General features: G+C 34.3%; 2 protein-coding genes across 2 annotated transcripts; one reads left to right on the top strand and one right to left on the bottom strand.

Moving 5' to 3' along the window:
- Positions 1-688: 688 nt before the first annotated feature.
- Positions 689-6,072, bottom strand: LOC128191546 (uncharacterized). The gene is made up of 4 exons (XM_052863676.1): positions 5,913-6,072; positions 3,089-3,279; positions 2,352-2,477; positions 689-1,234 (listed from the first exon to the last, which is right to left on the bottom strand). The coding sequence occupies exons 1-4, from the start codon at positions 5,972-5,974 to the stop codon at positions 1,209-1,211; spliced, it is 405 nt and encodes a 134-aa protein (XP_052719636.1). The 5' UTR covers positions 5,975-6,072; the 3' UTR covers positions 689-1,208.
- A 773-nt stretch (positions 6,073-6,845) lies between these two features.
- LOC128191307 (uncharacterized) lies at positions 6,846-11,821 on the top strand. The gene is made up of 6 exons (XM_052863386.1): positions 6,846-6,916; positions 7,035-7,093; positions 8,537-8,609; positions 8,897-8,979; positions 9,273-9,336; positions 10,062-11,821. The coding sequence occupies exons 1-6, from the start codon at positions 6,846-6,848 to the stop codon at positions 11,296-11,298; spliced, it is 1,587 nt and encodes a 528-aa protein (XP_052719346.1). The 3' UTR covers positions 11,299-11,821.
- The last annotated feature ends 1,108 nt before the right edge of the window (positions 11,822-12,929 follow it).

The following is a 12,929-nucleotide window of genomic DNA, read 5'->3' as shown; positions in this document are numbered from 1 at the left end:
AAGTCTTCTTAACACTGTTGCACAGAATTTCTTAAAACTTTGTAGGGAGATAGGAAACAATATGTAGATAGCCATATTAACCAGGAATTCCAGTTTCATTATTTTCCCGTGAAATTTGGCTCATTTGCACTAAAACTTCATTTCCATATCTTGAATGTAGTACATGTATGTTTGTAAGCGCACCATCTATTAAGCCGCTGCACGGATGTTCTTGAAACTTTGTAGAAAATTAGGACATAATGTGTAAATGTGTGAATTAAGATTAGGTTGTTGTTAAAGAAAAAAAAGTTTAGATGGGCATGTTTGCTGGAAATTTTTACACATTTCAAAAGTTGACTTTTTATTAAATTATTTGGTATATTTAAGGTGGTATGGGACACCTGACGATAATAATGTGGATAAAAGCACATTATGGGTAGTCATTTTGCCAATGGTTGTCTCAAATTTCATTGTACATTGTACCTTAAAAATATTGGCGAGCGCTTACCCTTTATCTCCTAGTTTGACCTTGACTGTCACTAAAATGTCACACTTGTCATTAATAATTGACGGGGCGAACGAGTTTAAACTGTAATTTATATAAATGTGTATAAAATCTCGTTCAAGGCAAGATATTTAAATTAGATGTACGGTAAATAAAAATATTCATATAAAACTATAAATATATTTAAAATAAAAAAAATAAACATATTGAAATAAAGTTTTTAATTCCAATCAATTCATATTAAACATTTGTTTCACATACAAAAATGACAACAACCTCTTAACTCTAAACGGAGAGTATTATAAGCGGATGTTTTCTCAAAACGCCAATGTCGGGTAAGGGTGGGTGGGGGTTGAACACTTTTCATCTCTTTTCACCCTAAACTACAATAAACATCGGTTTGTCATCAGCTCCTAGATAACAATAATTATGATTTTTTTGTTTATGTAGTCACGAAATCAGATATCAAAAAAAAAAAATAATAATCAGTGAAAAATCTGACGAAAAATAAATAGATTGATTGATCTTCACTATGCAGTTGATGATGAAAACAAACGGAACAAGGAAGGTCCGGTGCATGTAAAAAAAAAAAAAAACCCGCAATAAATATGACCGAAAATTCTGAAGAAAATGGGTGCAAGGTTTGACCATCACATCAATGTCCACTTGTATTAATCCTTAATATTATATCACAGATCGGCCTGACGATCAAATATTTGTGGGTTCATAAAATCACCTTGTCCTGTTTTCCTGCAAATAAAAAATAAAACAAACTTATAAAAAGAATTTTCTACGTAAGGTACATGTTTAATACCCTAAATGGAATAGAATTGTTCTATGCAAAACCATTGCTATGGAGATACATATAGTGATTTTCTTTACTTGCAAATTAAGAAACAATATCATCATATCAAGCGGTAAAAAGACCAACTTTATTACACGGAATAACATTCCATTCTAATAAAAGATATTTTTGAATGAACATATTTAATTTAAAAAATTCCACTAAGGAGACAAGATCAAGATCAAAAAATAAAAAAATACATAAAATAGGACACACTCGGTTCTTACTGATGTTTAATTAGATACGAATAATTAGTGTACCTAATATAAATGAGACAATAAAAGTATGTTATTCTTCCAAATCTAATTTTGGTACCCCCCCCCCCCCCTCTTCACCCTCTCCAACCTCATGTAAACACACAAAAGCAACGGATGCACACGTTAAAACTGTAACACTAGCGTAATTGTTCGACCGATGCCTCTACGTATCTGAAAACTAGGTTAACATACATATTGCATAATTATGTGAAACAAAATTTATTGTTCCTCTCATCGCCCTACGCCACAATTTGCACTACGCTCCGCACAGCAATTGACATTATTTTATACAACGATCAGCAATAGCTTGACATAACTTTAAAACCTCCAAACATATATAGTTATATTCTTTCTTGGTATCATTTGGATTTTTATAGTAAAATATCTTATTGGAGCTTTCCTATCATATTCTGTTACATTAAACTTAGTATTGTAAAAGTAAGCTGTTTTTAATTTGTATGAAAATCGATATCAAAATGTTCGTCCCTGATATCATAATAGCTGAAATTTAGAATCAGATATTAAGAAGGGTATCGTTATAAGGGATAAGGATGAGGTGGACGGGGTAGATGGTTCGGGGTAAGCGATGGGGATGGAAGGGGTTAAAAAATACGGATTCAGTTTATTTTCAGATAACATAATTCATTACTATTTAATAGAAATACAAAACATATTCTAATATAAAAATTAGAAGAAAAAATAGAAGTACAAAATAATCTCTCTCTCTCTCTCTCTCTCTCTCTCTCTCGTATATCCTGCAATTCACCTTTTCTCCTAATGAAGACTATTGCTATGACAACCGCTATTAAGGCAACAGTCCCTACCACTGCTGGAGCGATGATGAACACGATATCTGTTGACGCCGTCTTTTTGCTGTCACCGGAGCCAGACACTGTAAATGCAAATTAAAGGAAAGAATTAAGATAATTATAAATGCCGTTATAGATAATTACATTTTTAAAATGTGATTGTAATAATCTCATTTTATATAATAGCTGAACGAAAACAGGTTTAATTTGTGTTTACTCCATATTTTCTGCTAACACTTGTATTTCTTTATCTCTCTCTTTCTCTCTCTCTCTCTGTAATAATGACCTCGAACAATTTCTTTTAAGATGGAGATACAAAGATATCTCTTTAAAACGACCCACGCATAACTTTGTGATCCTTTAGATTTCCTGATCTTAGAATGGAGTGTCGTCTGCTCGTGACACAGCCAAGTAAAAATTTGTGAAATCACGATAAACATTAAATAGAATTGTGTAGGTTAAACATTCATTGGAAGCTCATTTATAGGTTCTCGAAGGGCATTTAGTTAGTAATATTAGCAATCAAATTAGTATCACAGAGAGAGAGAGAGAGAGAGAGAGAGAGAGAGAGAGAGAGAGAGAGAGAGAGAGAGAGAGAGAGAGAGAGATATTAAGTTAAGAGATGCAGCATCCCAACATCGCCATTTAAAAACGTTTGTACAAATTGTTCAGAATAAATGTATTTCCTTTTTACCTTTATTATCTTTGGTAAGAACTTCCTCATTGGTGAACTTGACGCTGTCCCGTGTCGTCTGTTTGTTGTTTGTGTCGGGAACCCGAGTCGTCATCAGCTCATCATCAACCACCGGGACTTTACCTGTGTGGGTGAGGACTTCCCCGGACCCCTCCACCTCTGCCTCTATCCTGTCCTGGGCAGTTTGGTCACTATAACAGAGGGTAAAATATTGTTATAATTAACACTTTGAGTATGATATATGTTTGTCGAAATTAGATATAAATAATAATAAATCTATTAACAAACATGTAACAAATAGCATTTGTAACATGTTGTACATTGTATTACATGCTGCACTTGGTATCATTCAATGAACTTTATCTCGATGATTGACCTTGAACTTTACTACTTTAAATTACCGTTGTCCTTGACCTTGAAGGCTACGACATATAAAGTATTTACATGCATGACACAGCAGTTAGGATGATAGCTATGATTGTCGTAATTAAAGAAAAAGTAGACCAGACTTATGGACTCTAAGAGCGATGCGACACCACCTTTGATATAGCGGTCAACTTAATACACCCCTCCCACCACACACACACCCTATAAACAGGATTTAGTTTCATCCTTCAGCAAAAGTTATTCATATACCAAACATGCTAGACATCCTGCATCACGGCATCGTTTGACTTATGTCTCCCATCTTAACCCTCCACACGATCTGTGTTATATTAAGAATGAGTAATCGGATTCAAGAGCTCAAACTTTCTCACTTCCATCCTTAATAAGTACGAATACCAACTGCCGGATGCATGTCACGCTGTCTTGAAAGCCACCGCAACATGGATTGTGAGAACCATCACTTTCTCGTCCATAGAAATACTCATGACAAATCACTTATACGTATACTTAAATCACTCAGATTGTTTACACGTGCACGTAAGTACATGTACTCGTACTACTTTTCTTGATCAGACAGCCCAGGAACTTCTTAAGGGACATTATTGGCCGATCGCATAGTCAACCATACATGGATTTTGAATTATTTTCGATATGGGGCATATTTAAGAAATGAACTCAATATTATCTACCCAAGTTATACTCGTATAACCTGGGTTGGAGCAGTTTACACTTCTTATAATCCATTCCTTATAATCTAATTTTCTGTAAAATACTATTCAAATGGAATGCGTTTTACTTTTAAAAATGATATCAATCTGTTCAAAATTCAAACGTAACGCCAAGCGGATTAGTACGCTTTTAACGTTCGTGCATTGGGACGTGTATTGTGACGTGCAAACCAGGTTATACAAATTCAACTACGTTTTTCTATCCAATCAAATGCCGCGTTAGAACCAGAATAAAATTATGCATGTATAGATGGACACAGATTGGATCATTCATCAACCGAATAAGTTATTTTGAAGTAGTCTGGGGTAGTGTAAATGAATTGAGTCCCAAATCTACTTGTCTCACCGCAGTCACACACCAATTGATGACGATCCATAGGGGCGACCTCTTATATTTTTTTTTCTCACGGATCACTTACTGTACTTGATGAGAACAATGGAATAAAAGTATCATTTGCACTATACTCTGACGTTGAAGAATAAAATTTCAGTTATGTCGGATGTACTTACTACTACTTACTATACATTGTACAGATGCATGGCGAGATTTTTCGGTTGTGTTTATGAGTGTACACGTGGATTGCAAAACTCACGGAGCTCAAGTTCAAAAAGATTTTAAAGTAGGACTAATTGTTCTGTACTTGAATTTCGCAATTGCGAACATCAACTATTAACAGATACTTAGTAGATAACCCGCTGCATTGTTTCTGTCCTATAGATTCGCAAAATTATAGATTCGCAAAAACACTATACATTTATACTTCCTGAATTTTCCGAAGGCCAACAATGTTTCGCACATTAATTTAAAAAAATAACTTGGTCAAATATAATATTACAAGTAAGGCGATTCGTATAGTTTTAACATATAAACAATTTACCAAAATACAAAGTACAGTTATACAGTTTCCCCCGTAAAAGCTGAATTTTCCATTATTTTCATAACAATGTCCTAAAATTTAATTTGGTTTGGTCGGTTTAAGGATATAGATCACTTAGTTCTTTTTTCAATTGATTGATAGGCACATGCACATATGGACCAAAGGATAGGCAATTATTATCCTCGGAAAATTCATTCAGATGGTTTATTATAAAAACCTCTCCTGAAAATAAGCCCCTTACAAAATAAGCTATATCAAGGAAACACAAACAATTTTTATTGTTAAGAAGAATGAAGATAGACACAATTAAAAAAAAAGATTTAATATCTCACTTAATTCCTACATCTTTTTTCTTCAAATATTAACGTAAACCAGTGACATCCCTCCAACTTTCATTCTGTCAACAAAGAGCCGTTCATAGATCAGGAATTTCATTAGATATTCACACTTCCTCTTTATCCTTTATTATATTATCTTCATAACAGAAGCGTTTTGTTTTCTCTACCCCCCCCCCCCCCCCCCCACACACACACAAAGAATACACATAAAATCTAGAATATTATCAAAATTTCTCAGCTTAACATAACATGACGTACTTGCATTTTCCTCGGTACCAACAATGAACATGTTCGATGTAATCGAACGGCTCTATATCTTTTACTCGATATTTTTAAAATTTTAAAATATGTCCTGCTTGCAAATTTATTTTTTTTTCTTTCTAATTTTAGAAACAAATAATTATTACAACAATTCATTGATTCAAAAATTAAAAAATAACCACAACAACCCATAAACATTTTAGCATCCAAACAGCAGAAAAATGAAACATACCATTGTGAACATATAAATATCCCACAGAGGCAAATGACAGCGAAGAGATGGCAAGAGTTCATGACTATGGTTGGCAAAAGGCACTGTTACCAGCGTAGTGATGATTTGGAGCTGAGGCCGATGCTTTAAATACATGTGACACCAATGACCTTTTGCCTCGGTGGTGATGTCAGCTTCGTTACAACGGAAAAATAATTCTGCCGTGAACTCCTAGTGCAGCCCCTTTATCCTCTCACACTCTCGATCGTTTTAACCACTTACACAGCACTGTTTTTATTCTTCCTAAATATCTGAATTTATCAAAAATTTTAGGAAAAAAAAAACACAACAGTTTTTCATAACAATATTAACTGGGCAGTCATCTCATCAAAAATACACGTATCCTTATAAAAATCATATATTTTTTAATTAAATTAATTTCTGTCAAATCTCCCCTTGCCATGAAAAAAAAAGCAAAATCCTTTTTTGTCCACATTATTGCTTCGTTTTTATTTAGTGCGGTACATATATTAGTAAAAGTCAATTGTGTGACGTCACAATGTTTTCGACGTCATAATCATTGGCTAAAACACTAAAAGCGAATGAAGAGTTTGTTTGGCAAAGAGAGAAGTAATCACTTCAAAACAATGGATATAGCTGGACTGTAAGTCTTGAGAAGACGTCTTTAATCGTTAACGTTTGTTAATAGGTATAATATTTGATTGCACTGCTTTTTATTCTAATTCAAAGACTTCCCCCAATTTATGAGGATGTGGTGTATGGTGAAAACGACGAAGTTCAGCAGAGATATTTTGAAACCTGCTCAACAACAATGCTTCAAGGTAAAAAAATATGTATGTTTCAAGGTAAAGATATGCATATAACTTATTTTTAACCCTTGTGTATCTAATGTCCAAGTCAGGAATTGATTTTGCTTCAAACTTTATGTTAGCGATGACGGCAAAAGAAAAGAGACAAGTTAGTCTCGAGGAGGAAAAGAATATAAAGAACTCGAACGGCTTGCGGTAAGTCAACACCCCCTCTCTCTCTCTCTCTCTCTCTCTCTCTCTCTCTCTCTCTCTCTCTCTCTCTCTCTCATTTTTTATTTTCTAACTTTCTGTTCTCTTTTGCTCGTTTTTAAAGCCTGCTTACAGTAACAGAGGAAGAAAGCAATGATTCTGAACAAAATGAAGGTTTCAAAGGTACATGCATTTTATAATTTTTCAATACAAAGTAGATATACATAAGTAGTATGGAGAGTTATCGTGTTCAGAAATCCAGACATGTAAACTTGTAAATTCGAATACTAGTATACAGTCGTGTTGGTTTGTGAGTCTGGGTATAAATATGTTATCCTGATGTTGTAAGACTTTGTTACTGGGGTACTAGTATAAACACATCAGCAGGCCTTCCATCTAATTATACCTACAAATGCACATCCAATACGCACTTTTAATCTGAAGTTTCTGCATATGTATTTTCGTCATTTGAAATACTAGTAGCACATCTGGCGAATCAGCAAATGTTAAGTCTACAAACGTTGACATGACCTCATATGGAATCATGGAGATGCAGGAAAAGGCGTGCCGTAATCACCGGAATGGGGAAGGAATACTGAGAATACTAGTACAGAAATAATCATATGTATATCTTGATGTCAATCTTTTATCAGGAAGACAATTTTTAAATGAAAATAAATTATGAGCTTGGGGTACATTATATCAAAAGAATGGAGAAAAATTCGATGCCCAGTGATATTTTGATCAGATATCTTCTTAGAACTGGAAAATTTTTCACATCTTGACTATATATATATATATATATATATATATATATATATATATATATATATATATATATATATATATATATATATATATATATATATATATATATACGCATTCTTATAATTTAGAGTACATGAAGCAATTGTTAAACTTTAAAACTCGACTGATTTCAGAAAATTAAACACCTTCATTGCTACTTCCCCCTCAAAACCTCTCCCTCAACCCCCCGTCAAAAAAATCTAAACAAAACATAAAACCCTTGAAACAAGGGGTCGCCTATTTGATTAATTAATTAATAAAATCATATCATTCCTTAATATCTTTTTCTAAAAATAGTCTTTTTAATAATTTTTTTTTAATATAAAAAGTTGAGTATTATATCTACAATTCCGATGATTACGATATAGACATACCTTTTCTTGCAGCTTGCAATTCCGTATGATCTGTCAAAAACCGATAAAGTTATAGATTTTACATTTGTCAATTTGTAATATGTCAGATGTACTTTTTTCGAACATTAAGATACAAAAGCAGAACTTAGGTTAAAAATGTACAAAGTTGAAGTTTATTTAACTTAAAAAATGTGCATTATTTGCAATAACAATAATATGGAACTGATAGAGTCAAATCATAAAGTGTTAATACCCGAGTTTCACGTTACATATCAAAATTATTACACACATTCATACTCGGACTTACAAACCAACACGATTACATAGTTTACATGCCTGGATTTTTGAACATGATTTTCCCTCCATAGAATAGAAGTGTGTTGATTTCTATCTTTTTTTGTGATTTGAAAATTATAATTTATACCAACAGTTTCTAATCTAAAAATGTATCCTGTTTGTCTTGAAGGGAATTCTCAATATGATAAAATCGGGACGGATTTGACCGTTGAAAACAACGTTCACAACAACAACCTCATCAAGTAAGCCTCCCCCATTCCACCCACAAACACACACACACACGCACGCACACACACTCTGTTATTACTGAAAATGATTTTATCAATTTAGCGAAACGAGAGAGAGAGAGAGAGAGAGAGAGAGAGAGAGAGAGAGAGAGAGAGAGAGAGAGAGAGAGAGAGAGAGAGAATAATATAATAGTGTATAATTTTTCGATTAAATAGGGTAGCTATTAAATTTTGAAATACAAACATTTTGAATTCCTATATATAAATATCATGTTTTAAAAATGCATGTACCATTTTTTCAGCAGGCCAGACTTAGAAGTCATTCACGAAGCCTCTGTATTCGATGACAGTGTTGGTCATCTTCGATATTTCATAAACGACGAAGGTAAAACCGAAAAATCTTTGCGTCGCGAATACTGTTTAGCAGTAAATTAAGTTGATGAGTGTATTTTCGCTACATTCGCGACCCATCTGCCCCATGGCTCGTCCAATTTGACATTTTTTGCCGTGATCTAATAGTTTGATGTTTTCCCCATTTGTTATAGACTGTATAAATATTTCTAAAATAATTTCATTGCAAATTAGTAATTAACTATTAATTTGCCAAATCAGGTCACAAGTAAATTTTGGTCAACAATATATGAATATATGTATACATGTTTATCTTTATCATAATAGGGTCATTATCTGGGGAATCACCCCCGCAGACCGCTATGGGTATAGGAAACGATCCACTTGTGCGGTAAGAACATTATACATGTATTAATTTGATCACTTTCCCTTTCTTGTTTAAGAGTCTAATCGTCCAAAACGTTAGGAATATTACAAAATTTAGATCGACGACCAGTAAAAATGTTTCCCGCAAACTGGATATAAACAGTCTTCCCAGGAAAAAAGTGGACATTTGGGGACTACAAAAATGATAGAGGCTGTTTTATCGCACTTATGTTGATTTGAAGTTAGGTATTTAAAATATGATCGCCGAAAATGTATTGCTATATCTTTTATACTAATTGTTTCATATTGTGGAATTAGTATCTGACCACTGTCACTGAAATACAAATTCAAATATAATTTAAATTTACAAACAAGCAGGGTTTGTAAGAGACAATTATTCAGCGGGACATGTACGTTAACACTCAACAGATGAGTCACACATTTACGTACAAAATGACTGCGAGTGGGCAGTACACATATTTTGCAATTGACATTGTTGAATTGGTAATGCGGGACTGTTATAGAGTATTATTGACCTTCATTTAGTCATCAAGTCTAAAACAATTCAAATCGGTGACAGTAAACATCGTTGGTTCTTAAGCACAATAAAAAAAGGGGATGTACTTTTCTTTTATGGAAGAAAAATAATACTTCAGTTAGAACCATTTAAAATAAGTTAATGTGATTTAATACGAGTCTATAAACATATAACGTCTTTCGTATATAGCAGTATATTTTCTTTTTATAAAGACACTGGGTCAACCTATGTACTGAAAATATTCAGCAAAAGAAAGAACTTGATATGGAGCTGATGGGCTATGGTGGAAATACAGGGGTTACTTGGGAAGAGTGCGCAAACAGGAGACTCCAACAACTCCAAAAAGAACAGATTAGATTAGAACAGGAGATTCAAACGGAGTCTCAGTTCCTCTCGGTTGTTCCAGGTGGATACAACCTAGTTCAGGATCTCAAGGACCAGCTCCGCAATATTTACAGAGAGTCGATGCCATGCTACTCAGACCGAACGACCGTAAACGATGGAGGGCGAATGGAAGAGCAGGTGCCTGAACAGAAAGAGCAAATCCCATTTGAGCCGAGGGATCTTGATCAAACTGTCCATAAAAATCGGCTAGAGACGAGAAAGGAGAAGACAGGAAACAAAAACACCTCCCACCAAATTGTTCAAGAGGCGTTTTCTTTATCTGACAATAATGCGGTTGAAATGAAAACCTGCCATAGGCGTCGACAAGTTCTTGATGATGTAAAACGGGAGGCAACTTTGAAATGTGGAAACAAAAAAATCCTGAACGAATCCAAACCTAAGTCTAACACGGTAACCAACGGTCACGTCAAGTTGCACCTGCCACCGATAATGAATTCCAAACAAACATCGGCACGCAGTTTTTCTCCACAAATGAGCAAGAGCGTCTGCGGGCTCCCAGATATCCACGCGTCAAAGAAAATGTCCATAAACGAAGAAACCATTTCAAGCGCGTCAGAGTCAAGCCAAGTCCCTAGTAGAAAAGCATCGCCATTGCGCTCTCTGAATCAAAAGCTACCTGAAATTAAGTCTGCAAACCGTATTTCAGCATCGCCGATGACAAACCAAGCCAGGACAGCAAAAAGCGGCCAAATAATGCCACACATTCTGTCTCCTCTTGTGAGCATCCCGAAATCATCGAAGGAGATCCGAAATTTCTTCCAAGCCCCAAAGAGAATAACCATGTCGAAAAAACTACAGGTCAGCAATGCCCATCATTACGACATTTTGATAATTGAACACAGCAACCAAGAGAGGAATCTATCTGCAAACTGTGTTCCTCAAACAAAGGCAAATGGACCTTTACCTCCGTTGAAAAAGGTTACGCCTGAACCACAACGCCGCTGTTCAGAGGTTAAGGTTGTCAAGAACGAAGAATCAGGCTTGAGCAAGAAGACAAAGAGAGCAGATAAAAATTCAGCTGGCAGACGGAACGGGCATCACTAGAGTATGGCAGTCAAACACAATCTCTTAATTTTGTTGGGTTGAATCTTTACAACCCCAGTTTAAAAACACCCCCTCATCACACACCAACTACCCTCTATTAACCTTGATGCATTGATTCAGTCATACAAAGTTACCAATGTTCACCCAAATAACTTTGAAAAATCTATTCCACGATCTAAGATGCATACTCGATTGGTCACTCAATTCTGCGGATGGCGAAATAATCTAGTGAAGGAAGAGAGCTAACTTGTATATATCAATAGAAGGTATCCATGTATTGAGTAATGGACAGTCTGAAAGAATGTCCGAAACAAAGAGAGAGAACCCCCCCCCCCCCCAAAAAAAAGCAGCTGCTGGAGAAGAACGCATAGTGTTGTGCAGGATAAAAATGGTCATAAGCTGATGAACGCTGATGTGAAGTATCGTCCCAAGGAAATGAGTTTGAAATAAAGAAAGAAAGGAATGTTAACTGTAAAATCGATGGAATCCAAAGAAACCGGTTTTTTAAAAAAATAATTATTTATGTGTACATAATGTATTCATTAAAATGTAATATACATGTACGAAACATAAAACTTGATTCAAATTTCGCATTATTTTTTATACAAATAAACTGTTAAAATAGCTTTCCTGTATTCCTTATTTAATGCCAACCAAAATATGTAAAACCTATGGTTTGAATATTGGACGATGCAAATTGAGCAATAGAAACATATTACATGTAATTTTGGTATTCTTTACAAAAAAAGGATTGATAGGTATCTCTTGCTTTTTCAAAAAAAAGAATGTACCTATACATGCTATTAAAATACCCGAACTGTAGCATAAATCAATCAGAAACATATTGACACGAATAATTCATAAAGAAATTACTAGTAAACATATTCCCAAATGTCATTTTAAACTATTCCATGAGAGCAGAGTAGATAGCAGATCCTATAATCATCGAAAAAATATATCGTCGGTATTTTCATACTCGTCTACAAAGATATATTTATTTAATTCATTTATTGACAATTACCAAGTCAGCATACAGTCATGAATAAGAGTTTCATAAAACAAAACATTAAACATCGGCATGCAAAAGTTAAACATTAACTAATGTATCTATATTGGATGAACAAAAAAATTGAAACCTCGATAATATCTACATATTTGTAGCGATATTTGAACGAAATTGTCAAACCTGGTAGTTTTCAGAGTCAGTATACTCATTTTTGTTTTCTGATGGTAAATTCGCTTCATAAATCACTTTCTCCGATGGTTATTAAGTATTACAGAAAAATACTTCACATGCGTCAGCAAGTGAGGCCGTCCAAAGTTATTTCAATGTTTAACGTCACCTTAAAAATACCTACAAAAGAAGGCAATGAAATTAAAGCAAACCAAACATTTTCAAACAAGTGTATTTTTTTAATTCTTTTACTGTACATCAATGCAAATACAATGAATATTCAAGCTACATGATGAAGGCTGTCTCGAGTTTTTTTTAATGATCTTTCCTAAATAAAGAAAATCTCATTGATTATCTAATACATCCTCCGTAGTGCCCTAAACATTTCGTATTTCTACCGGGGGGATGGATAATTTTGTTTGCCAGATAGCGGATGGAGGGGGGAGGGTCCGAGGCC

This window comes from Crassostrea angulata, chromosome 7 (genome assembly GCF_025612915.1).
Source record: "Crassostrea angulata isolate pt1a10 chromosome 7, ASM2561291v2, whole genome shotgun sequence".
NCBI classification, from domain to species: Eukaryota; Metazoa; Mollusca; class Bivalvia; order Ostreida; family Ostreidae; genus Magallana; species Magallana angulata.
The sequence above is the reverse complement of the archived record's forward strand: the minus strand, read 5'-3'. Positions and strand labels throughout refer to the sequence as shown.